This window comes from Fusarium musae, chromosome 6, assembly GCF_019915245.1.
Source record: "Fusarium musae strain F31 chromosome 6, whole genome shotgun sequence".
Lineage (NCBI taxonomy): Eukaryota > Fungi > Ascomycota > Sordariomycetes > Hypocreales > Nectriaceae > Fusarium > Fusarium musae.
Window position 1 is genome coordinate 171,774 of NC_058392.1, and position 24,625 is coordinate 196,398.

Sequence of the window (24,625 nt, forward strand, 5' to 3'; positions counted from 1 at the left end):
GGCATGTATAAAAGTGTATGATACCCATGGTTTTAAAAATGATCACCAGCACTTGTCTCGCCATTCATCGTTTACTCTTGTCACTTGTTCCTGAAATCATCGCGAGAGATATAGTTCTGTGATCATCATGACGGGCTCCGTTCACTCAAAACCTGGGTCTTTCGACATCAAACGGGATGTCGAGTACGAAGAGGTTGCTCCTGTGCAAGATGAGATCCTCGAGCGCTATCCGCTCATCAAGGACAAGACTCCAGAAGAGCGAGCAGCCATTGAGAAATCTCTGGTTCGCAAGCTCGACTGGAAGTTTCTCCCCATGGTCACAGCCATGCTGTTAATGAAGTCAGTCATTCCATCTTCCATCACGTTTCTCTTACTAACGGATGTAGCTATCTTGATCGAATCAACGTCTCCAACGCTCGACTCGCCGGCATGCAAGAAGATCTTCACATGACAGATACAATCTGGTCTCTCGGCATCTCCATGTTCTACGTGGGCTACATTCTCTCTCAGATCCCCGCCAACGTCATCCTAGCCAAGGGAACACCCCGAATCCTTCTCCCTAGCTGCATGCTCGTTTGGTCTTGCGTGACTATCTGTATGCCTGCTGTTTCTGCAGGATGGGGCTTTTGTCTCTGCCGGTTCCTCATTGGCTTCACTGAAGGACCATTTGTACCTGCTGTATCCCTCATGACTTCTTCTTGGTACACAAAGCACGAGTCGCCAATGAGGATGGGTATCTGGCATGCGGGAAATACCATCTCGCAGGCCCTTTCAGGACTTTTGGCTGCTGGTATTTTGACCAACATGGAGGGTGTTGCCAACCTTCGAGCTTGGAAATGGTTCTTGCTCCTGGAAGGTATGTCTTCAAGTATAACAATACAGTTTCATAGCTAACTGCTGGCCCAGGCGCTGTCAGTATCTTGGTGGCTCTCGTGAGTTTCTGGTTCATCCCCAACTTCCCTGACTCGACGGGTACATACTTCATCACCGAAGAAGAGGCGGCTATGGCTCAATATCGTCAGACTGTGTCCGCTGGTGGCATTGCTGAAGATGATGCTGGTGGCTACTGGGATGGTTTCTGGATGTGTATGAAGGAGCCATTTGCCCATCTCTTTGCGGCTATCCACTTCTTCTTGATCATCGCACAGTCTTACAAGGACTTCTTCCCCTCCGTGAGTAACTTGTTGTTCTTCCTTCAACTGTAAAACAAGTACTAACAGTAATGCAAGATTGTCGCTACCCTCGGATTCTCCGGTACCACCACCTACCTCATTCAGGCTCCTCCTCCTATCATCGCCTTCCTTGTGATGATGGGCGTCTCGTGGTCTTCTGGTCGACGACTGGAACACGGATATCACATAATTGTCCCTATCCTTCTTACCCTGATCGGCTGCGCTGTCATGATTACCACCCTCAACGTTGGCGCCCGGTACTTCTGTATGATCCTGCTCGTCGTTGGTCCATTCGTCGGTCTTAACGTGAGTTTTCTCACCCACCTCATGAGTCATTATCCACAGGAAGATGATTCGCTAACTTATTCTTAGCTCCAAATCTCTTGGGAGACAACTGTTGTCCCTCGTCCCCGCACAAAGCGTGCTGCCCTCATCGCTTACGCCAACTGCGTGTCGTCTGTTTCCCACTGGTTTACACCATACTTCTTCCTCCGCAACCAGGAGCCTTACTATCAGACTGGAGGCGGTGCTATCATTACAGGCTGTGGTCTCACTGTGGTTTTCGTTCTCATCACAAAATGGTACGTGGCTAAGAAGAACAAGGACCTGAAAGCCGCGGAGGATGCAGCTGGTGAGCCCGAGGGATGGAGATTTGCTGGCTAGTGGATGGCTAGAAACAACTATGGATGACGGCGGCCTATAAGGTTAAGCTTTAGGCTGCAAACACAGATAATGAATGACAAGACGATATTTTTTTTACCTGATATAAGCTTTTACCCAGAAGCTTTCACGATGTATTCTGGCAGACAGAACTTGATCTATTAACTAAGTTCGGTCTGCAGATTCAAGCTCTAACTATAAATCTTAACTGCAAAGCTTGGACATTACATCACAAGAATTGACCAATTGCTACAGCTTAAAGCTGATATGATGGTAACCTAAATGGTGACTCATTTGCCCGCCATCCCGGGTTATAAGAAGCTCTGATGCGTCTCCCAGCCGACAAGTCGAAATGGCATCAATTCCCAGCGTTGCTCAGCCCCACGTGACCTGCCCCACGTGACCAGCTCCACACATCATCACTTACATTCATCAGCCTCAATACTTCAACTCTCTTCTTCTCATCATCCCAAAATTCAGAGGTAAGCTTCTTGGAAATCCCCCAATAAGAGCACCAATATCTCCACCAACACACATCAAATCTTCCCGCCGATAAGATATTCGGTGTCGCACAGTCCCTAGCTTTCGTTTCATGTTACTTTCCCTCGACTTCTTTTCTACTTTCATACGCTCCAAATCCCATTCATTGCTTCGATTCGCGTCTAACAATCCATCCCTTACAGTTTTACTCATCCACGATGGGCAAGCAAGGCCGAAACCCAGGTGTACAACAGCTAGGCCTCTCAATCGGTTCTCCATCGAAACCTGGTCGGGGGACTCTTTTGCCTAGACGTGACCCTGTTCCTGTACAGATCGGGTGGAAACGCTATGGGTGGCCAGAGCTACGGCAATTACCTTTGAAGACAATCACAACGCAAATGCCTCCTCATGTCGCTCAACTTGAACCGGACATCATCAATCAAACCCTCTCAGTATTGAAGCAGTGCAAGATCGTGCAAGATACCACCGATGAATCCCTAGAAGCGCAAAAGATTGAGGTCGGATTAGAATTGCGACAAAAGCCATTCGACCCAGAATCTGCCCGTCCCACGATTGTTCTCCTAGTCCCCTGGTCTGCGGAACGTCATCTCAAGCTTTGGGAAGCCGCTGAGGTAATGGCTAGCTGGTTGACTGAGTTTACCAGCCATCTTCCCGACAAGATCTACCTCGAGATTGTCTCACCTGAGCTTCTACAAACTATATACTATGACGAAGTAGGTGACCCTGCTCTCTCCAACCAGTGGGACTACGTTAGCGACAAGTTGGAAGCCGGCCTTCGATTTCAACCAGCATTTCGAGATCACTTTACTTGCTTGTCCCTCCAGCGATATGGAGTCAACCCGAATTTGAAACAGAACCCTCCAACTATCTATATCGGGTTAGACGATGACTCAAAAGAATACACCTGGTATCTGATTATGAATCAAGTCGAAGCCACCATGGCTGAAGTAGGATGGCGCGGGGTTCATATCCATATTGAACGCAGCGAGAACTTCTCTCCCACCTTCCCACTACTGCCACTAGCTGGTCCTGATGTCCAAGCACGCATCGATGAGGGCAAACTCGCTAATAAACGCATCATTGGCAACTATAGCGACACCCTCCATATCGGTGCTGATTTTGGTGCAGCCAAGTATCTTGAACGACCAGACAAAGACACGCAAGGAAAGCCCCCAAGTGAGGACACGCGAGTCAATCCCGTAAATGGAACACTTGGATGTTTCATTCAAATCAAAACCAACAAGAACCCAGTCTGGCGAACCTGTGCCCTCACAAACTACCACGTCGTACGGCCAGCGTTTGATGGCTTTACCCTTGTGCCAGACCCCAAGGAGAAAGGCTATATGCCTGGACCTCCGCTGGAGGGCAGTGATCTGTTGAAGGTCGACAAGTTCGGATTCTCCCCAATTATGGTCCCTGATGGCACGGTCAAAGAAAACAAGGAGCTGGAGAAGGTACTGGACGCCGCCCCAGTCCATTTCGAAAGTCCTTCCCGAACCAAGCACAATTTCACCGTTGCTCTAACCGACATAGATCTCAGAGAGAAAAAGAAGCGAGAAGAACGGGCTCGAGTGAGGCTTCAATCAACACAGGACGGACCACAAAAGCCTATAGCTACGAGAAACTTCCAAGCAGTAAAGCAGGAGATCGAGGCTTTAGAGACCGATGTCAGACAGAAAAAGGCTTTCTTTGATGAAGGGAGAGAGAAGGTTGGTACTTCACTTCTCGCTGCGGGATTCCAGCGGAAGGTTGCTGGTAGAAGGATGGACTGGGCACTTATCCTCCTCGATGAACATCGACCATGGTCCCACGATCTTCCAGATGAAGCGGTCTGGGCTTCAAAGTACGATGATGAGGCTGCATACCCCGACGAAACATTTGGCTATCCACTCACAGAACAAATGCGGTCGATTGAGGGCACTAACGGAGTCGGCCGAGCCTTCAAAGTCGGATCTACTACTGGACCGACTGTTGGAAAGTTCTGGGGAGTGAAAGATAGAGTCACATTGCAGGAGGATAAGTATCTCGGGAAGGGGAATCGACTGGAGACAAAAGAGCGTATCTTTGCAGGCGACACCTTTCTTCTCAAGGGTCAGTCAGGCGTCAAGGGTCAGCCAGGCAAGTTTTGCGCCAAGGGCGACTCTGGTTCTGCCGTCTTTGATGAACTTGGTGGTATTGTTGGACTTGTGTTTAGAGGACATAAGCACCGAGAGTCCTACGACGACGGATATAGGTATGTAACCCCTATTGAGCATGTCCTTGAGGATATCGTGGCATTCTCCAAGGGGAACATCACAGAAATTCGCATCGCCCAGCAGTAAAGGCGTTTCTTCCCTTACTTTGCTTTATTTCACATTGTACCATTAAATTAGAACTGCAATAGGCACATATCATAAGGCGTTAAATAACAAATTGCTCTCTACGATCCCGTGCATAGATGTCTCTTTTCTCCAGTCAACATCTGGATCTGCGGGACATCCAAGTCTGAGTATCCTTTCGGCGAAGCCCTCCAGACCCAGATTGGCAGCCCGATAGATCAAAACAGGCGGCCATTCAAAGTTGTCAGGAATCTTCCCCTTGGCTTCTATCTTGTCTAGCAGAGCATTCATCAGCTCTTCACCACCAGAAGAACACGCAGCTTTGAGAACCTCCCATGTCTCGTTTGGCGTGAAGTCGTATTCACTAAGAAGATCCTCGACCACTTGTTTCTGTCCCTTGCTTGCTGCTTCTATAAGACCTCGCAACGCGTCATCGCTACCCAGCGGCTCCACCACGTTTGGGAGGCCAAGTCCAGCGAATATTGGGAACATAGACTGGAAGCAAGGAGAGCGTCTGGTGGCAGGGTTAGATAGACACCACTGGGCTTTGGCCAGGGTCTGGACCAGGTCCTTCTTCAATAACAAGGCAGAGATATCGGGAAGAGGAGAGCTCAAAGAATAGTGATATGTCCATGCCTGGATAGCATATGAGGCAAGGTTTGTGCGGTCTGGGAAAGGTGGTGTCTCAAAGGTTGTTGCGTCTGTAACTGCAAAGGTCTCCCTGACGTAGTCCTGAACAGCATCTCTAGATAGGTATTCCAGGTACATGGTCTGAATGAGGTGGTGAGCTTTTCCTTTGACCTTGTTCCACAGATAATCCTTATTTTCGGCATTTTGAGTTGAAGGATCATCATTGACCATGATCTCGTGGAAGCATGGGTGCTTAAACCTGACCTCGTTGTGATCCACCTCAAGAATACCAGCAAAGTCATTCTCAACCTTCTTAATAAGCCTATCGACAGCCATGAAACTGGGAGATACTTTAGCGCATTCCCTCTCATTTGAGAACGAGATGATAGTCGCCAGTTCCGAGATCGTGAGTGGTCTGACAGCGTATAAGAGCCAGGAGAGAAGACACTCGAGAGAGGTTTGGTCGGGGTACTTCTTGAGCACAGCATGCAGCACAGATTCCATAATCTTATCGCTATCATCTTGCTGGCTAAGACCCAACGATCCAAGAACTGTATCAGTCGATATCTCATCTGGCCACTCGTCACGGACTCTCGGCTGCTCAAACAGAATGTGGCGCACTGGAGGGTCCAGCTTCTCAGTGAAGTGAAGCTCATCCCGGATCTGCGCTTCTCTGAGATTTAGATCTCCTCTCGCCCTTATCAGTTCTTGGATGTCGCTTTCGAAACTGTCCACAGCGAGTTCTCCAGATTCCAGGGAAGATATATCAATAGGGACACAAAATGGACCCGAAAGCTCCTCCATTAGGGCACCCGGCTCATGGCTGGTCACAACGATTTTCCAAGGAGTCTCATCATTGTAATACTTGTCAGTGACATGGTCCAGGAACCTCTGGCGCGAGCCGTGACTACACTCGTCAAAGTGATTAATCACAACCATTGTCTGCTCAATTTCTGCTGAGATTCTAAACATCTCAAAGAACTGTATCAGGTCTTTTTCAGTCCAACCTTTCTCATTCTCGATCTGGCTGCACAGTCGATTGATAGCAGGTCCGAGCCTGGGATGATGGTTGCAGATCTGGGCCAAGAAGGTAGCGATCATGTCCCGAATACTATCAGCACGGACGTCGAATCTGTCGAAAGAAAAGTAGAGAACGTTTGCCCGTCGTTTCACCCTTGTGGCTTCGTCCTCAAGGGTATAGAACACGCTTTCGGCTACATCCCTTACGCGGTAGCTGCCGTGGAGATAAAGTATTTGAGGACAGGGACTTTTCAGCCAGGATTTATAAGCTGGTAGATCGGCCAATGGGTTGGGCTTAACCTTGTTTCGAAGTGGATAGATTGGAGACGCCAGAGCAAGAAGCTTTCTCTCTTGAGCATACTGACGCGGTCCGAACGACTCTTTCGGCTCCCGAACATCTGATGAGAAGAATTAGTTAAACTCATAAATGATGATCGAATCGTTTGAGCATACCTGGCTCTATCTTGGCAAGATACCGAGTGAGAGGGGAATAGTCCGTCCCAGCTGGTGCTGTCAATGTTAATTCCAACGGTAAACCCAGCGTCGCACAGTAAGCATCAAAACCCTAGTGCAAGTCAGTTTTAGGCTACACAGGGACTACATCTGATCTCGAACCACTGACCCCACTGCTATTCTCTCCATAGGAGTGCAGATTTATGATCCAACTTCGCAGCGCGATATGGGAAGTTACAAAGAGACCATTCACTTGGACGATGGCTTTAGTAAGTCCTGATATTGATACTGCCGAAGGTCGTGACTTTCCAGAAGCCTGAGTGTAGTTTTCATACAGAAAGCTAGCCAGCCTCGTTTCCAGGTCGGCAGTGTTTCTCTGGCGATGCGGACAGCCGTTGAAGACCTGTAGTGTGTCAGGCCGAGTAAGCTGTGCAATGAATAGGATTCACTCACCAAAACTCGGGCCATCTCTTATATGTCTTGCCAGGAGCTTCTGTCGATGGAAACTGTGATGAGAGCCTAAGCTTGGTCAGTCTAAGTTACGCAACTCTCAGCATGCCTTGTCCAAAAGCATCAGAACTTACATCTTTTACGATAGCCCCTCCAATATCATGGCTGATGAAGTATATCAGACGTTTCTTTATAGATATCTATGTCAGCCTGGACCCCTTATTAGGATGGTCAGTTAACCCTTACCTTGATCTCGCCGGAACGCTTTGACCGTAACGCATTGAGCAATCTCAGTGCAACTCGCTGGATTGCTTCTCGAGATCTATGACCAGAGAAAAGTTCAGAAGGGTCATACTCGAAACGAAACACCCGGCAACTACTTTGGGGGTTCTTGAGACTCTCCCAGCCTTCGTCGGCGAATTTCGTGACCCAGGCTGAGCTTCCAGATCCAGCGCTCGGCTCGAAGTCTTTGTCGGTCCAATTGCCGTAGACTCCAGGTATAACAACGAAACTGTAATCATCAGCGCCAGAGTCCTGCTTCCAATGTGACACTTACTCTATAAGTCGAGACGGTACCTCGTCGTCCGAAGACGACCCAGAAGCGGACCCCGATTCAGACATGTCAGATTTGGCAGTGTTTCTTAGAAAGTTGACCAAGGTTCCAAGAATGCCTCCTTGACTTTCATCCGACTTTCCGCAGAGAAAGAATCCTGGTCAGCGAAATCTGTCTTATCCTTCGGCTCCGTGCTAACCGGAATGTGGAGACTCACCGTAACTATGGTCGACATGGGTAGGGCTTGAAATGATTCACATAGTACTTAGTGTAGGTTATATTAGCCGCCGACAGTGCAACGGTACACACAATACGAAGCAATAATGGTCAAGTTGGAAGTCAATTCCAAGGATCAGGCGAATAAAATCCCTCACGGCACTCGGGCCCGTGCGTGCATATTTCTACTGCCCTAAACTACTATGATCTGCCGAGGCCTGTCAAGCTGAATTCTCCCCGACCTTCTTCAGCGGCTTATCAAACTCATCCAAGTCTAGAGATCCTAGATCCTCGATATCGTAAGCCTTTCGAAGCTTGTTCGTAGGCGGCAAAGTCGGGTTAAACAGGATAGGATCATCGCGCGGCGTAGACCCAACCAATCCTTCCAACGCCGTCTTCCAATCCCCACTGGCACTGATAGTGACTTTGCACTCGAATTCCTCCTCGTCGTCTTCCCTGTCGAGCAGAATCGCAAAGCGCATAAATCTCGGTGTGCCCGAAGCTACTAACTTGTTCTCAAAGAGGATCCACTGAGCACCCACTTGCTTGCCGTAGTCGTTGCAGAGAAAACCACCAGCTACTCTAGCAGCGTCGTTTCTTGTTTGTCTGACCGTCTTCTCCCATTTTGCCGAGCCCTCGACGCTGACAAACTGGCTGGTTCCAGCTGATAGTCCATAGCCGGTAAGTTTGGACTCTTCGGCAGATGTGCTAACGAGGAGACACTTCCGTGGGGTACTATCTTTACTATCTGGGGCAATGGGCTTCCTGGACTGCTGTTCTTGAACTCGAACTTGACTTGAGCTTCACCAATACGTCGTAATTTCTTAGGCGTGTCGAGATGAAGAATATACGCGAGCAGGGCAGCGTTTTGCCGTCGAGCGACAAGTAACCATGGATGATTTCGCGTGAAGAACACTGGACTTGTGTTATTCCTTGCAGCTCGGTAATTTTCGATCGTTGAAAGGGTGCTGCTAGGCCACATTGCGGGTATGAAACTTGTTGTTGTCCCCTGCAAATATGTAAATATGTTAAGACCGATGCTGACGGAGGTCGCACCCAGTTGGGCGTCTGCATCGAACAACTTAGTGTTCACATCGCCGTTATTGTCGTAGCCTCTTTCAGCATCGTTCATCTTCGCTCAAGGTCATCATCTGATCCTTTATAAGCCTCGGCGTGGCGGGTTCCGGCGTGCGTTTTATGCCCATATTTGACAGTGAGACTCGTGGCCAGTAAATCTATAGACTTGTATAATACTTACAGGCTTTATAACAAGGTCTAGAGCGGAATCTCATAGCCTGAAGATATTTCATAAGCGATTCAGTATAAGAGTACAGGGGCAGGTCGCGGTTAATAGTACTAAAGCAATAACCCTTTCCCAGACCTAATGAACTCGTCGTGCTGTCAGTGAAGCATAACAGTCTTCCAATCCAAGCTCATGGATGTCACTTTAACCTCCGTAAGATCCATCAAACCATCAATGTAAGCTGGCCCTAAAATAACATATCCCTGCCTATCGGTTTCTTGTTCACGAAGAATCATTGGCACTGTAACGCCATTGATGATGGAGATGGTGTCACCCTCAGCCATATCAACAGGACCCGAGCCGATCGCACCGTCGCTAGATACGAACAACCCTCTCTTTCCAGCAAACCGATTACATATCTTGATAAAGTAGTCCAAGCAAGTCTTATCCCCAGCAATTTCTTGCATAGCAGTGTGAGTAGCTGGTGTGACCCCGCACATGGTTTCCACCTCCTTCTCAAAGCAAACACCATGGCGTCTAATGATGTTGTAGAACGTGTTAAAAACATCTTTTTGTCTCGGATCGATCTCTGATATGGAGGTAGAACTTCCATTGAATGTGTTGAACACAGCACAGGGTATGGATTCATGAACTTCGTTGAGGATGACATCTCTGGTGACCTTGATGATCCATCGGCTCAAGACTTGGATGTTGTTATGAAGGCTCTCTTGCATCGGTGGTGCTGGATTATCCGCGTCATCAAGCTCAATCTTGTCAAAGGGCCGTGTGCAGAACTCTGCTGTTCGCAGAAATGCACCCTTAACTGAAAGGGTATTTCCAGAAGCAGATACCTCGAGGTGATCATCAGACCACCGCGCCTTCTCAATAGAACTGTACAAGTATGAAGACGGCAGCCAGCTTCGATTCGCAACTGTACTCCAATCCGGGACCCAGCTAGGTGCACTAGGAGGACTTAACCCACAGTCAATGAGTAGGTTGACGAATGTAGGTTTCCGCTCTATTAGACTGACAAAAGCATCGCGGTAGATCTCTCCGGTCGGTTTGTTGTAGTCAGGAGTCGGTTGACGAATCCCCAGCCGTTGGAAGACACCCTCGACAGCGAATACACGATCTTGAGGCTTGGTTGATTTGCGGTCTCGCATGGCTTGCAAAAGTCCAACAAGATGGATTTGTTGTGTCAAGTCCTCGGTTTGACGTATCCAACCGTATACAGGATTTTGTCTCCTGCCATTGTCTAAATGAAGATCGTTCGAAACCATACCAAGACGGGCGAAAATGTATGCCATGAAGATCCAAGTTGAAGTGACGATAAAAGCGATAGATAAGTGCCAGAGTACACCGATCCATCCCCTTCTTTTCGGTAGGCCATATGCACTGGGAACTTTCGGCTGAGGAGGCATTTCAAAACTAAACCCGTCAATAACAACGCAGGCGAGTAGAGGAAGTGCAGTAAGGAGTAAGACATAGAACAATACTGCCAGGTATAACCAGTTTCTCAAAGATTGGTAGACCTTCTCTGGCTCAAGTAGTTGCACATGCTCGCGAACAGAACAACTGCCTCTTGAACGTCCAGTCTGACATGGCAGCACGCGGATCTCGTGGCCATTCCGGCGGCAGGGACGGGAGATACTCTGCCAAACCTCAAACAGATGCTGCCAGCTCTTGAATGCCTCGGAGGAGGCTATGAGTCTATGCTCTCGGCGTCGTTCGCCCCGCGCGACAATCGAAATGCCATCTTCATTACAGAACTGGGAGGTGGAATCTTGGATAAAGGTGAGGGCCTGGTGTAATTGCAGTAAGGTGACGTGTTCCTGTCCACAAACCAGGATCGGATTTGGAGCCAAGATGACCTCTTGAAATGTCCAGGATCGATGCAGCCATGTTTGGTCCAGTAGTTCAAGCAACGAGGCACGGTCGCAAGCATGCAGGACAACGGCATCGTGCTTTCTTTCTATACCAAGTTAGCATGATAAGATATTACGGATATTCCGCGCCATTCCATCAAGGGAACTTGGAATCAGCTTACTTTCTCGGTCTCGGGCGCTCCGAGAGTAGAGTGAGAACATCCCCCACCAAAGCTGATTCCGGTCTTTATCTACTGTGATGGGGCCGGTACCATCCCACCACGGGATGCCAGCTGGGAAAAGACGATGCTGTGAAGCGGCCCGGATATATTCCATGGCCTTATCGGTCGCCTGGCTGCCGTCGCCTAGCCAAATGTATACTGCCTCGGCCCAAGTATAGATCTCTCCCATTAGAGGAATCTGCTGCGCGAGCTCGTTGGCGTCATCCTGGTTAATGCACACGGCGTCAACCCAGAGAGTCAGATCACCATACTTTTCACGTAGCGAAAACAAGGCTTCATAGCAGGACTTAGTGATGTTGATGTCGCAACCGTTGCAAGATATGGTCTTGTCAGAAGATTTACCCCAGACGTATGACAGAGCTGTGAATTTCGGGCTGTTTCGCAGGTTGACAATTCGAAGGGTCCCAGTCAGACATTCATCTGCAGCTAGAGGCCGCTTCGGAATATCAAGTACACGGATGCATTGAGAGCTGGGTGGAATTGGGATCGAGTCGTAGAGTTGTGCTGTTGTGAACGGGCCTATTGTTGGTGTGCGAGGCTGATTGGTATCGTCCATGATCATGGATGCTGAATGGAGAATTGCTGGGGTGAGAATCTGGGGTGAGAATCTGGGGTACCGAGGACTACTTAAGTAGTGTAAGGGGCGAACTGGGTAGATTAAATTTCCGCCTCTCCGCCTTGAAGAAGGAAACTGTTGTAAGAAAAAATATAAGCCCTGTTGCCTTAGGCCCCTAGCGTAGGGAACTTACACTTTTATGCAGGCCTTCGGCACAGTGGTTTTTGTTTGACAGAAACCTAGCAAACCAGGAAGACAACACAGCCGCCGTGGCTGACTAGCTAGGCTTACAGGGCAGCAGGGCTGTACAATCCCTGGCATTTTAAATGGGACCGATAGTGACGTGGCCACTGCAAGGCGGAACCTAGAGCCCCATCACAAGCGCCAGATTCAACCCTGGAGACTAGGGTGGGGTGTCGATTCCAGAGTCCCTCGATTTTGCCTGGGTCAAAGCCTGACATGCCGAAGATCGAATTATCTGCTTGCTTGGTGTCATCTATGGCGGTATGAAAAGGCCTGAGCAGTTGTCAGGGTTTCTGAACAACAAGCAGGATATCCAATATTACGAGACCCACGATGCAGAACCAGATTATGATCTTGTCGAAGTCGAAGCAGACGTAGCGCCCAAATCGGGCGATGTCTCTAGCGACGGCAGTGACAGTGAGGATGAAGATGGAGATGGGGAGGGGGGGTAACAATGCTGTCCTCAGAGGCTGGAGCGAGCCCGGGGGGTTGGCAAAGCTACCCGAACTGGGACTCGTCAAACTTCATGTCCAGCAAGTGGGTCCTAACTTCATATCAATCAACATGAAAGTATACTAGCATCAGAAGGGCCTTGAATCGTCCGCTCGAACTGAATACGACGTCAACGAGTTCCAAAACAGAATGAAGCTACTCTTTCCCAATGTCGAAATCGGATTGGAGTGGCCAAACACACGCACCGAAGACGAACTGACAAGATCCCCACTCGTGCTGAGGAGGTCCCAGAGCATACCACCAAGCACGAGTGGATCCAGTGCATGACAGACTTCAGAAAGCTGGTCTTTGAAGCCGAGGCAAACTATCCCGTGGCCCCTAGAACCAAGGTCAGCGAGATGATCAAACCAATCCAGATTGCGATCATCGATGATGGAGTTGACATGAATGATCTCGACTACCATTTTACAGGTGGCAGAAGCTTTTGCGTACGCTCTGAACACCGAGGCCTTCTTGATCCATATTACATGTCTCGAACTGGTCACGGAACTATCATGACGAAGAATATACACCTCATGTGTCCGCATGCATCTCTCTTCATACTTAGACTTGAGGATACTCCCTCTGAAGATGGAACCAAGCTGAACATCACCGCCCGAAGTGCCGCAAAGGTATGTAACCTATCATGTGGTATATAGCAATAACTAACGTCAATAGGCCATTCGTGCAGCGATAGTACAAGGAGTCCAGATCATCTCCATGTCATGGACCATCGATCCACCCAAGGACGACAGAGAACGACAAGACCTCGAGAACGCTGTTGTCGAGGCTGCCAACGCCAACATCCTCATGTTCTGCTCAGCAAGGGACAAAGGAGCCCACAACGCCCCAACATACCCCTCCAAAGCAACAACCAAGATCTTCACCATCGGCGCCGCAAACTCCTCAGGTGCAAGTGTAGACTACGTCGGTAATGCCTCTGAGCTCAGCTACACTTTCCCCGGCGATAAAGTCGAAGTCGACAGCGGTCCAGGCAGAAGAACTCCCCCAGAGATGGTGGACGGGTCATCTGTGGCGACTGCATTGGCAGCTGGTCTCGCAGCGTTGATACTGTATTGTATCCAAGTTAGGATATTTCTTGCCAAGGACTCCGAGAAGCAGAAGGCTCGGGAGGATTATAGGAAGGTGAAACAGCATGACTGGATGGTAAAGGCGTTTGATGCTATTGAGACGACAAAGGAGAGTAATCACAAGTTTCTCAAGGTCTGGGAGATGTTTGGGAAATGTGTTGAGCAGAAAGATCAGAAGCCACAGGGGGAATGGCTTCAGCTGGTGGCTGACGTTGGAACGAGGTTATGTGTTAAGATCTACTAAGTATATCATATTGATCACTAGATCCGATACATTAATTAATATAATATCTCAATCAGATGAACCTGCTCCGCCCTCTCGCCTTTAAGTGGTGCTGACGCTTAATTATCCCGATTAGGCAGGTCTAAATACTGCAGCTCTCTTGCCGATCTCCTCCTACTAGCCCGAAATTGGACCTAGTTTTCTTCATCAGGTTGAAAGACACAGCTCAAAGTCATCAATACCGTATGACTCAAGGTGTTCTGAACCCAATGAGTTTCGATTCTATCGGCGATGCAGCCAATAGCCGAAGTTGAAGGAGCTGCTACGTATGGTTTAGCTTAGTTTCATGCTGACATGTTCACTGCGCGCCTTAGTAAAGACAACCCAGTGCTTTAAATGATTGGCTGGAACTGAAGCTAGGAAACTCAACATAAATGCCACCGAGCCCTGCGTATCGCTCCATCATCGATCTCTGTTCATCAAGCCTGTCTTGGCCCTTCAACTCTTCTTTACTCTCTGTAGTTACTTACCATCGCCATGCCGACGTTTCAAGAAATAGCAGCAGCTTCAGTGCAGTCACGAAGCCGCATTCGTCATCACATCTACCAAACACCTCTCATCCCCGCCAAGAAGATCGGCCGTGATCACAAGGCCAATGTGCTGTTCAAAGCCGAAAACTTTCAGCTCACGGGATCTTTCAAAGTCCGTGGTGCCATGTCCAAACTGTCGGCACCGGGACAAGGTCGATTAATCACTGCTTCATCTGGCAACCACGGCATCGGCTGCGCTTTGGCATCGCAGACCTTATCCAAGAACCTCACTGTTGTCCTTCCCGAGATCGTCATTCCCGCCAAGCTTGATGCGATCAAGTCATATGGCGTCGACGTGATCCTGCATGGTGCTGAGGCTGGTGCTTCTGAACAACATGCCCAGAAGCTTGCGGCCTCGGGTGATTATACTTACGTATCGCCATACAACGATCCCGATATCATTGCTGGTCAGGGTACCATTGGCTTTGAACTACTTGAGCAATGCGACCATATCGATAACATCTTCATCTCCATGGGCGGCGGAGGTCTTGTCAGTGGCATCGGATCTGTCCTCAAAGCAAACAACCCACGCATCAAAGTCTGGGGTGTTTCGGCAATAAACTCAAAGGCTCTAGCTGCGTCAATGGCAGCAGGTCAGGTCGTCGAAACAGAGCATCTCCACACTTTGGCCGAAGCTGTCGCCGGTGGCATCGACGAAAACACTATTACCCTTGGACTGGCAAACGCAGTTGTTGATGAACTGATTGACTGCAACGAAGATGATATTAAGGAGGCGTTGAAGGAGCTTGCTTGGTCTGAGAGCATGATTGTTGAAGGGTCTGCCGCTTTGGCTCTCGCTGGCTTCGACAAGGTCGCTTCGAAACTGGCTGGGCAAACCAGTGTTGTACTCCTCTGCGGGTCGAATTATGATCAGGCCACGATTAGTAAGATAATCGGCCAAGGATAAGCTGAACAAAATGGCGTTAGATTTACGTCGTCATTATACATCCGGTAGTACAGAGTACTAAGTGCTGTTTTATCATAAGCTGCTAAGGTTTTCTGAAACCCCAATTAATACCTACACCTATAATCTTGTTATTTTTAATAATTATATTAGTTCATATAGCGCCAGCCTCCTTCAATTGAACTAAGGATTCTATTGGTTTAATGAGTTTACTGTTCCAGACTATTAAGACGCTACTATCAGCCATACAAACTTTCTCTTATCGATTCTATTATTGCCTGTGTTGGAGTATAAGGCCTGTATTTCCGGCTTTCCCTTTTTTTTCATCGATATTTACTCACCTGAGCTTGTGGCTCTTTTAGTAGACACTTGAGAATGATTCCCAACAAGTTAGCTGTTGCTGCATTTGCAGCACTCGCATCGTTAACAGTGGTCGATGCAGGCCCATGTCGACCATCGTCATTATCGGGCGTTACCACTTCTTCTTCCGAATCTCCTACGTCCAGCCTTTCGACCGAGATAAGTACCGGATCATTCACTAGTCCTGTGGCTAGCAGTGTCATTACTGAGACTGAAACATCTACGACGGCCTTGAACACTGAGGCAATTACCTCCACTATCAGCACCGAAACCTCAACAATTGGCTCCGAAGCTGCAACATCAGCCACTGAAGATGCAACTACGACGACCTCCGAGGGCGAAACATCGACGACAGTCATAGCCACCACTGAAAGCTCAATGGTTGTCTCCGAGACTACTATCGCGACCACCACAACCGCCGAAGCAGAGCCGACCTATCTCATCAACTCCAACTTTGACGATGGCACAACTGCGCCATGGATAGTGACGCCTTACCCGAACCCCTTCAGCCTCAGCGACCAGAGTAAGGAAGGCCCTGCATCCGGATGTCAACTGTTTGGACCCGGAACCGGCCCCGGCTCGCAATACAAGAACTATTTCTACCAAAAGCTTGACAAGAAATTCCTCAGAGCAGGCCGCTACTCCCTCAAAGGCTACGTTCGCGTCGGCCAGATCATCGACGATAACAGAAACAATGGATGCTCCATGATAGGCGCTCACTGTCTCGCGGGGCCTGCAGGTAACCCCAACAACCTGCCGGGGGATAGCGGGGATGCCGGTGCAACTGGTTATTATCTGGATTGGTACCAGTTTAACGGTCAATGCACCTTTACTGAAGAGGTTCTGGCCCAGTATGACCAGTTTGGTGTTGGCATTGGATTCAAGTGTCTTACCACAGGTGTCAACGTCGATGCAGTGTCCTTTGGGCCAATTTAGCGGTACTAAGGTTATGTTTGTATCTGAGCCACATATTGATGATGCCAATCCCGTAGTGGAAATTTATGCCAAGTTCTGTATAATGATTTAAGCTATTAACCACAAGTGGTGACTGCAGATACCATATCTAGTTGGCAACCATATGAGAATTTCAGTTGCTGCAAGCTTAGTTCTTCAATAACCCGTTCATAATATCTCGATACAACTCGGCTGGGTTCTGAAAAGGCGCCCATCTCTCCTCCAACATGATCATCTTGCCCTCATGCTCAACAGCAATCTTGAATACCATAGCACCCCCCTGGACTATCTCCTTCCCGTCTGCCGTGATGGTCACTCCTTTGATCTTGAAATCGACCGGCTTGATGCTCTGGACCAGTTTTCGTATTGAGTCGGAACCCCTATTGATCTCGTTTCGAATCATGCGCAAACCAGTACTGATGGCGTCTTGTTGCTCTCGCTTACGCTTCTCCTCCTCTTCGGCTGATTGCAGCTCTTGCTGTAGTTGGCGAAGCTGCATGCTGTCTCTTGCTTGATTGATCTTGGCTTGCTCTTCGGCTATGATGCGATCCAAATCAGGCCGTCCGGCGTCCAGTTTGGCCTGTGCCTCACGAATGGCTTGCATCCATCGTGAGTTTCCGTCTTGCAGGGCATCCAGCTCGGCTTTCCTGGCATTCAGAAACTTGTCCTTATCCTCCAGCGCTGCCTCAATGAAACCTTCAAGGCCCTGCTTAGCAAGCCTGTCTACCATTTCGGTTGCTTTTGCAAGGTCGGCATCTTTTTCGTTGATCTCAATCTCTATGTTGCGGAGTTCCGGCCGGTTGAGGGTGTCTTTGAAGTCTTGGATAACATCCTCGCCCTCCTGTAGTCTATTCTTTAGAAAGGTGGCTGCCGCGTCAATCGCTTCGATGTAGATTTTCTACAGACGAATTAGCATACGCTTCAAGTTTTCACAACTAATGGTCAGCACCTCTTTGACGCGAGCAAGTAACCCCAAGTTTGGCAGGTTCTTCTTCCTCTCTTCTGAGTCTGCCAGAAGTCCGTCCAATTTTGCCTTGGCTATCTTGAACCATTCAATATACTTCTGCAGGTCAAGAGCAACATTGCCGAATGTTGACTTCTTCTTCCCTTCAAGCTCCTCTTTCTCTCTTGCAAGACTCTCTTTTTCTCTCTTAGCACTTTCATAGAGAGCGCTCCACTCGAGGCTCTTTTCCGCCTTGATCGCCTCCCGCTCGAGGTTGGCCTGATCACAGAGCTCTTTGATCTTTCGTTCAGCTTCTTCTTTGGCCTCCTGAGTAGTACTCTTTGCCCTTTCCAGCTTCTTTAGTTCAGTCTCCGCTTCCAACTTCTTTAGGGCGGCTTTAGCTCTCTCGCTCTCACGCATTTCTTGCTCTTCCGCGATTCGGTCCTCGATAGCCACAATATGCTGCTTCTTGGCCTTGATCTCGTCAGAGATTTCATTCAATCTCTTCTGCAGTCCAAACTCGAGCGCCTCGGTTGATGCTGTTGTTAGATTCTGTAGCTCGGCCAAAAAGTCGAGAATACCATTGTAGAAAAGCTCTAGAATGTCGGTGTCAAGGGTGAGAGTGAAATTTACATTTGCTTGTGAGAGGTCCTTGAGATTTGACAAGTTTGTGGCGACAGCTCTCAGACCAAACTTGATCTGGTCTGTGAAACTCACAAAGACCCAGACATCAAATACAACTGGAGTCAGGGAAGCTTGGATCAGGGCCCCAATCTTGAGTCCATCGTCCCCTCCGATGATTATTAAACCATCAATCTCCAACAGTCGCTTCTTGGAAGTCATGACAATCTGAAGCTTGGCTCGTGGGTTTCCGCTGGCAGAGCGCACCTCGAGGGGGCCAATTTTGAAGGCATCCACTTCGCCCTTCAGCTCGAAGCCGTCTGAGCCCAGTGACGCATCGAAGTTGGCCCTTTTCCCGAATACAGTGACATCTCCCTTGGCTGAGATCCCCGCTGGGAAAGACTCTCCCAAGGCCTCTTCAATGCCAGTAGAGAAGTACATATCAGCCTTGTTGAAGACAAGAAAGTCGCCCGCAGTAATATTCCGCAGTGCGTCCAAGTCTCCAATTTCGCCAGCCATTCTAATTAGCCCACTCACATTGAGGTTTGAGATATTGACCTTGAGCACTTGACGGGTAGGCAATTTTGTCACAACAATGAAGGCTTCGCCAGTGAAGTCACCGCACTTGACCACGCCACCAAAGGCAAGCTCACTGTTCACGATCGCATTATCAGATGAAAGTTTCCGCGAATCTATTGAGTGTAGTTCTTACCTCGGACCTTCCACCAGAACGCTTGCGTATCTGAACGCCATGCTGCCGGCCAGCTTCTGCACGACAATCTTATCGCTAACGCCAAAAGGGTTCCTCCATGGGACTTCAGGGTTAAGATAACTAAAGTCATGAGATATCAGTCATCAGCGTCGAATTCAGATACAGCTATTGCTTACATTTCACCGCTTGCTTCGTGTAGCAACGCCTGAAGATTTGCATGTAAAGTCAGCGGTGGCTGTTGAGCCATGTTAATTCGTATGTCACAGCTGAGCGCCAAACTGGGCGTGCTTGAGATATTCAACCCAACCGAGAACCGGTCGACCTCTGCGATCTCGCCCATCTCTATCTGTTACATGTCAGTCAGCTACGACATCTTAGGGTTCAATAAGACTTTTTTTTTTTTTTTCCACTTACACCAATGCTGTCTGGAAGCTCAATTGCCACAGAGAGCCTTTTAGCACTGACAGAGGCGATGAGAGTCAATCCACCGACTGTCTTGTTCCCTGCGAGATTATTGATTTCTGGCAAGGGATTAATGAGCGCAAAGAGCGAGAGCCCGTCAGTAAGAGAGTATTTTTTCTTACTTAGAGGGTTCGTCCAGATTCCCTTTTTGTTGGATGCTATGATCGCCACGTGCGTCAATTCAATGTCCAGATCGGGATGCTCTTTGAGGGACTTGGCTCCCTCCAACGCGGACAGTCGAAGGTCACCTTGGTAAGCACCATAGACGATCCATCTCCGTGAGTCTGGCGACCCATCAGTGCTGGTTTCAAGTCCCGCAGCCACTCTGAGGCCTTGAAAATCGATGAGACCTTTGAGTGCAAGCTTACTAGCTCGGCCACTTGTCTTGTCACTTCCCCTAGAGCCAATGAAGATGTCAAGGCCAGCTTCTTCAATCATTATGTTCGTGTCGGGCACCTGGAAGCTTCCGATGCCACCACCTATGGATAGGCCGTCATCGTTGAACTTGATGTACCCCTCGGCGCTGGTCGCACCGTTGAAGTGAATCTTGCCCCTGATCTCAATGCCAGCAGTAGAAATCATGATGTACATGTTCTCAAAGTCAAGCTCATCGACATTTGCCCCAGCGTCAACAGAGTTGCTTGTGATTTGAGTGTAGGCTTTCACGACTTCATCCCAAGTCATGTTACCTATTTCAGCTTCTAGGTAGGTTTCCGCTACTCCAGCATTAGTATATGGTGAGAGTCGAAGTTGGGGGAACTCGTCTTACACTTGAAATACTGCCCTGTTAGAAAGATATCCCCGTCGCCAAGCTTCATCATTGCACTGACGCCTAGGACAAGAGACTGTTCCAAATTGCCTGCGTCTATCGAGGCATGAAACTCGACTCCTGTGATCTTTACGCTCGTTAGCTTGATTACGGTATTGAGCTCCACGTCAGTGACCTACATCAAGATTCTCAATACCAAAGACGGAAGTCCATTCTGGCGACGAAAGGGCCATGCTAAGACTGTAGGTGTCGCCAATCTTTCTCATCCAGTACTTGACGGTTAGTGGCAGACCATTCTTTGAAGGCTTGCAGATCTCAAGCTCTCCAAATAACCCATACCCGAGCTTCCAGGTTGTCTTGTCGTGGTCAAGCGATGAAATGCTGATTACAGATACTTCTACGCCGACCTTTCGGAACCTTATCATATCTCCAAGCCAAAGCGATTGATCAACGGAGCCTCGCAATGCAAAGTTGTTCAACTCTAGCGGTGCACGCCAGTTTCTTTCTGAACTCAGTCGCGCCTTGACTCGGAGTTTTGTTGGCGGTGTGTTCTTCTCGTTACCGCTGTAGACAAACTGTAAAAGCTCATTAACGGGGCTTAGGGGTCCGGTAAAGGTAATGTCAGCGCTCAGTGATAGTCCCTCCGGGTTATGAAAGTCATCCAACTTGTTCGAGTACGTAAACTCAACGTTATCTATCGGTAGCCTCTGGACTATATCGCTGTTGAGCGAGGGAAACAGGGTCTTAATGTAACCATCAGCAGAGCCGCTGAGGTAGGGTTTGACCTTCTCTTGTATGGGGTCCTGAGGATTTGAGCTCTGAATACTCAACAGCTCGCCACTAAGACCGGGAATCCCAAACAGGTTTTGAACGTCAGCTTGAAGGACGCAATCTTCAGCGGCCAATGTGCCAGCCTCTCCAAAGGTCTGGGTGGCTAGCTCAGCTACCTGAGAGACAGTAGCGATTGAGGGCTCAATAACCTCCATGTCGAGGCGTGGAGACGAGGATAATATCAGGATAGGCTTCGTCTTTGATGCTTGGGCTACGGTGATTTGGCCTTCTCGGGCGGCTGGTACCAGAAGTAGCCCAGTCTCATTGCCAGAGTAGTTGGCACCCCGAACTGTGACAGGGAGGTTTGCGTACTTGCCCTGGTCATTCGGGACAATCAGTCTGGTATTCTGCAAGGGGATCCCTCCTACAACAACCGTATCTCCTTTACGTGGGTTTTCGAAGATCCTCATCTCAACAATCTCAGCGTTATCGGCCGTGAAGAGAGAGTCTCTATGCTGGAGAAATTGAGATTGGAGGCCCTCAGTTGAATCTAGTCGGTTGATGTTGTGTGACAAAACAAGTTGGGTTTCAAGATCTGTTAGAAGCACCTCATCGGCCCTTCCATCATCTTGCTTGCCCATACGAATGGGCAACCCGGAACCTGCTTCAAGCGTTTGAATACTCATCGTCCTGAGTAAGCCCTCTTCCTTGCGATTGAAGATGGTTTTGAGCAAGGCCATGTCGACCATAGCTTCGCCCTTAGTGAAGCAGGATCTCTTGAAAGGGTTCATCGTCAAGGCCACGGCTAGGAAGTCTCTATCAAGGAGATGAGACTTTCCTTGCATCTCGAGTTCCCACTGCATTTTAAAATGGATCCAGTCACACTTGTCAAACCAAGATTTTTCATTTGGCTCGGGAGGATCGAATGATTCGAAGCGTAAGACGCCAAGCACCTCGATTTGGTTGGTGAGACCTTTTCTGAACTCGCGCTCCAGTTTGAACAGCGCTTGAAAGGCAGCCTCGCATCGTAGCATCCAAGAGTTCATTTCCCATGTGCCAAGCATCATGTTGGGTTGGATTTGGCTTGTTTCCCACGCCTTTGGCCCGTCGGTAAGTCCGCCAAAGGAAAAGGCGCTGATGTGAAGCCACTGTCAGTGGTGGTATCATTAGTATCTCGTTACAATGCCGGTGGCTTTAAAGGAATATCGCCTGACTTAAATCCTCATCTGGTTCGTGGGTCATACAGTACTCACCTCTGCTGTATGCTTATCTTGACCGCTCTTGGATGTGTCGTAGTTTTGACTTCCCCAGCCTAGGTAGTCTCTCGCAAGCTGCAACGTTCTGTCAGCGGAACCATGACAAAATATCATCAATTTTAAAGCTAGGGAAGAAGAAACGTACCTCGGGTGCCGAAATGCCCATAACAGTCTTTTGTGAGCTCGCTTCGTCTCTCTTGGCAGCAGCCTTGAGCATGCGGGTAGTTGAAATGCCAATAGATCCATTGGTTCTCGTCATCACGATTCCATTTCTGGCGAGTTTGTTGCGGGTCTTGACATCTGATTGACGAGGCTTCATCCGCTCCGCTAGCTTTCCACCTGCCTCGTTGGTATATGGCCTCAAAGGACGAAAGGAGCTTAATCCAAATGCTTCTGCAGTATCCTTGGAAACGTATGAACTGTAGTGGAGGAAGGGATTGACGGAATACTATGGAGGTCCATATCGTCAGCAAGAATCAAATTCGGGTTGTAAGAGCGTTGTAAGAGACAAAAGGGTCGCACTCACCAACACCAGCCCCTCGTCTATAACAGTTTTGCTATTTTCCAAAACAATATACTTGGTGCCCAGACTGCTGGGTAAGCTCTCGAATGCATTATTCACGTCAGTCCAAGTAATATTGGATCCTCTGCCAGTTCCTTCGTCTCCTGAAGTTGGCAGGATATACACCGTAGTCTCCTTTGGGTCAATACCACGGAACGCAGCTCCTGCATTGCTCATGCTCCACAATGATGTTGCCTGCCGAAATACACTCTCCCAGAGACTGGCGGTTGCCATGCCCATGAAGTTCCTCTGCATCTCGACCATCTCCGCCCTACCATCTCCGCGGCGAGCAGGAACTTGATACCCGCCTCGAAACACAATCTTGTTTATGCCTGAGCGCCGGTTATTCACTATCTTCTTCCACTTCCAATATGGAAGCTCTTTGATCGGTATGCCAAAGCCTGTGCGATTGCCGTTTTTGCCTTTTATGGGCTGGTAAAATATGTCCTCATCGTGTTCTGGTGTTCGGTAAGCCTGCCACTGGTAAGGGGTCACACTGCGATCATTCATACAGGTGTTGAGAAAGTAGAGAGACAAAAATAGTTCCGACTCCCTTTCCACGACACCGAGACTTGCGCACAAACTCTTTTTGAGTCTAACATAATATTCTCCATCTGGACAGTATGTGTTTAAAGGTTCTGGGTCCTTATATGTGGGGTCAAGTTTGAGGTCAGACACCAGGCGGTATACAGTGCCTTCTCGCCCGAGGGAATCAATGAGGATCACCTCTGATTCCCATACCTTATCTTCAATTTCTATGTCCGGCATTGAAGCAGTTCTTTCCTTTGAGGGTTTTTGAGCAGGAGAATGAGAGAATGAAGAATGTGATAGCGTTGCAGTTGATCGGTTACAGAAAATCAGGGAATTTTGTTAGCAAAACTGACAGTGGGAGTCAGTCAGTGCTATAAAGTTTTAACCTGCGAGCAGCCCCTCCTCAGCCAGCCTGAGTGTACGACTCTTAACTTTGTTGGTATTGAATATTCAATATATCTGCAAGCCACAGCACTAGTTCTATCTTCTAGGCCAACCACGACATCCTAGCCTGCAAAAGTCGTATGATGTTGAGCAGCTGACAAGAGCTGGAGATCTTGGCATTCTTCCAGCCCGCAAGAGGTCGTTGAAGTAAAGACAGTGCTGAGTATGTAATTGACATACGTAGATAGTTATGCTTAGATCCCCGAACTGGCTGACAGATAATGCCAAGCAAACGGATTTTGTAGCGCGACGCGTGAACGAGACGCGCAAAGTCTCTCACGTGTTTTAATTGACAAATGGCGTATCTGTCTGTGACGGAGCTGTCTTGTCATGTCGCAAAAGCGGCGCAAATTTATCCGATAGAGATCCTGGCTGGTGGATACAAGCGGGAGAGATCGACGTCAAGATAACTCCTTTAGGTATCCCGTGCGTTCTTGTCTTTCGTTCTGCCTAAGGCCGCAAATCTAAGCATACTGGTGTAGGGTATTTTTGCACCTAACTTAAAATCAACATCTTACGCCTCTTCAATGCGCAGAATGGCTGAATCAATATAACTAATAGTGATTTTAATACTATCTCTGTATTGGCAAGTTTTTATAATTATGCTCTAGCATAATGTAAATTTTAATCATTGTTATGGTGAAAATATTAAGTATTTAGAATTTATATATTTACTCTCAGTTCTGCTCCCAGCTGGTCTCTAAACCCTCTGCTCCGAAATCTGATTGTCTGACGTCTCAGCAAGGGTCTTCAATAGAGAAGGGTCTTAAAGTTACATAATTCTCCGAGTCTGGTAACATAAAGTGCAGATCGAGGTA

At 48.5% G+C, this 24,625-nt stretch overlaps 11 protein-coding genes across 11 annotated transcripts; 6 read left to right on the forward strand and 5 right to left on the reverse strand.

The window, feature by feature from the left end:
* Nucleotides 1–127: 127 nt before the first annotated feature.
* On the forward strand, nucleotides 128–1,835 carry J7337_007911 (uncharacterized protein; the record flags this gene model as incomplete). The annotated part of the gene is made up of 5 exons (XM_044825538.1): nucleotides 128–339; nucleotides 387–856; nucleotides 907–1,172; nucleotides 1,230–1,478; nucleotides 1,545–1,835. The coding sequence occupies 5 exons, from the start codon at nucleotides 128–130 to the stop codon at nucleotides 1,833–1,835; spliced, it is 1,488 nt and encodes a 495-aa protein (XP_044678455.1).
* A 695-nt stretch (nucleotides 1,836–2,530) lies between these two features.
* On the forward strand, nucleotides 2,531–4,654 carry J7337_007912 (uncharacterized protein; the record flags this gene model as incomplete). Its single annotated transcript, XM_044825539.1, has 1 exon — nucleotides 2,531–4,654. One exon carries the CDS (start codon nucleotides 2,531–2,533, stop codon nucleotides 4,652–4,654), a length of 2,124 nt encoding a protein of 707 aa, XP_044678456.1.
* Nucleotides 4,655–4,723: 69 nt separating this feature from the next.
* J7337_007913 (uncharacterized protein) lies at nucleotides 4,724–7,825 on the reverse strand (the record flags this gene model as incomplete). The annotated part of the gene is made up of 4 exons (XM_044825540.1): nucleotides 4,724–6,699; nucleotides 6,755–6,866; nucleotides 7,451–7,715; nucleotides 7,761–7,825. The coding sequence occupies 4 exons, from the start codon at nucleotides 7,823–7,825 to the stop codon at nucleotides 4,724–4,726; spliced, it is 2,418 nt and encodes an 805-aa protein (XP_044678457.1).
* A 369-nt stretch (nucleotides 7,826–8,194) lies between these two features.
* Nucleotides 8,195–8,955, reverse strand: J7337_007914 (uncharacterized protein; the record flags this gene model as incomplete). The annotated part of the gene is made up of 2 exons (XM_044825541.1): nucleotides 8,195–8,695; nucleotides 8,719–8,955. The coding sequence occupies 2 exons, from the start codon at nucleotides 8,953–8,955 to the stop codon at nucleotides 8,195–8,197; spliced, it is 738 nt and encodes a 245-aa protein (XP_044678458.1).
* Nucleotides 8,956–9,374: 419 nt separating this feature from the next.
* On the reverse strand, nucleotides 9,375–11,879 carry J7337_007915 (uncharacterized protein; the record flags this gene model as incomplete). The annotated part of the gene is made up of 2 exons (XM_044825542.1): nucleotides 9,375–11,188; nucleotides 11,264–11,879. 2 exons carry the CDS (start codon nucleotides 11,877–11,879, stop codon nucleotides 9,375–9,377), a joined length of 2,430 nt encoding a protein of 809 aa, XP_044678459.1.
* A 459-nt stretch (nucleotides 11,880–12,338) lies between these two features.
* On the forward strand, nucleotides 12,339–12,574 carry J7337_007916 (uncharacterized protein; the record flags this gene model as incomplete). Its single annotated transcript, XM_044825543.1, has 2 exons — nucleotides 12,339–12,383; nucleotides 12,404–12,574. The coding sequence occupies 2 exons, from the start codon at nucleotides 12,339–12,341 to the stop codon at nucleotides 12,572–12,574; spliced, it is 216 nt and encodes a 71-aa protein (XP_044678460.1).
* A 112-nt stretch (nucleotides 12,575–12,686) lies between these two features.
* On the forward strand, nucleotides 12,687–13,949 carry J7337_007917 (uncharacterized protein; the record flags this gene model as incomplete). Its single annotated transcript, XM_044825544.1, has 3 exons — nucleotides 12,687–12,692; nucleotides 12,764–13,246; nucleotides 13,293–13,949. 3 exons carry the CDS (start codon nucleotides 12,687–12,689, stop codon nucleotides 13,947–13,949), a joined length of 1,146 nt encoding a protein of 381 aa, XP_044678461.1.
* A 516-nt stretch (nucleotides 13,950–14,465) lies between these two features.
* Nucleotides 14,466–15,425, forward strand: J7337_007918 (uncharacterized protein; the record flags this gene model as incomplete). The annotated part of the gene is made up of 1 exon (XM_044825545.1): nucleotides 14,466–15,425. The coding sequence occupies one exon, from the start codon at nucleotides 14,466–14,468 to the stop codon at nucleotides 15,423–15,425; it is 960 nt and encodes a 319-aa protein (XP_044678462.1).
* A 443-nt stretch (nucleotides 15,426–15,868) lies between these two features.
* On the forward strand, nucleotides 15,869–16,718 carry J7337_007919 (uncharacterized protein; the record flags this gene model as incomplete). Its single annotated transcript, XM_044825546.1, is given in 2 exon segments — nucleotides 15,869–15,945; nucleotides 15,965–16,718. 2 exon segments carry the CDS (start codon nucleotides 15,869–15,871, stop codon nucleotides 16,716–16,718), a joined length of 831 nt encoding a protein of 276 aa, XP_044678463.1.
* Nucleotides 16,719–16,884: 166 nt separating this feature from the next.
* On the reverse strand, nucleotides 16,885–20,158 carry J7337_007920 (uncharacterized protein; the record flags this gene model as incomplete). Its single annotated transcript, XM_044825547.1, has 6 exons — nucleotides 16,885–17,634; nucleotides 17,686–18,952; nucleotides 19,013–19,132; nucleotides 19,189–19,358; nucleotides 19,427–19,533; nucleotides 19,597–20,158. The coding sequence occupies 6 exons, from the start codon at nucleotides 20,156–20,158 to the stop codon at nucleotides 16,885–16,887; spliced, it is 2,976 nt and encodes a 991-aa protein (XP_044678464.1).
* A 181-nt stretch (nucleotides 20,159–20,339) lies between these two features.
* On the reverse strand, nucleotides 20,340–23,342 carry J7337_007921 (uncharacterized protein; the record flags this gene model as incomplete). The annotated part of the gene is made up of 5 exons (XM_044825548.1): nucleotides 20,340–20,363; nucleotides 20,423–22,162; nucleotides 22,268–22,345; nucleotides 22,416–22,718; nucleotides 22,797–23,342. 5 exons carry the CDS (start codon nucleotides 23,340–23,342, stop codon nucleotides 20,340–20,342), a joined length of 2,691 nt encoding a protein of 896 aa, XP_044678465.1.
* Nucleotides 23,343–24,625: the final 1,283 nt, after the last annotated feature.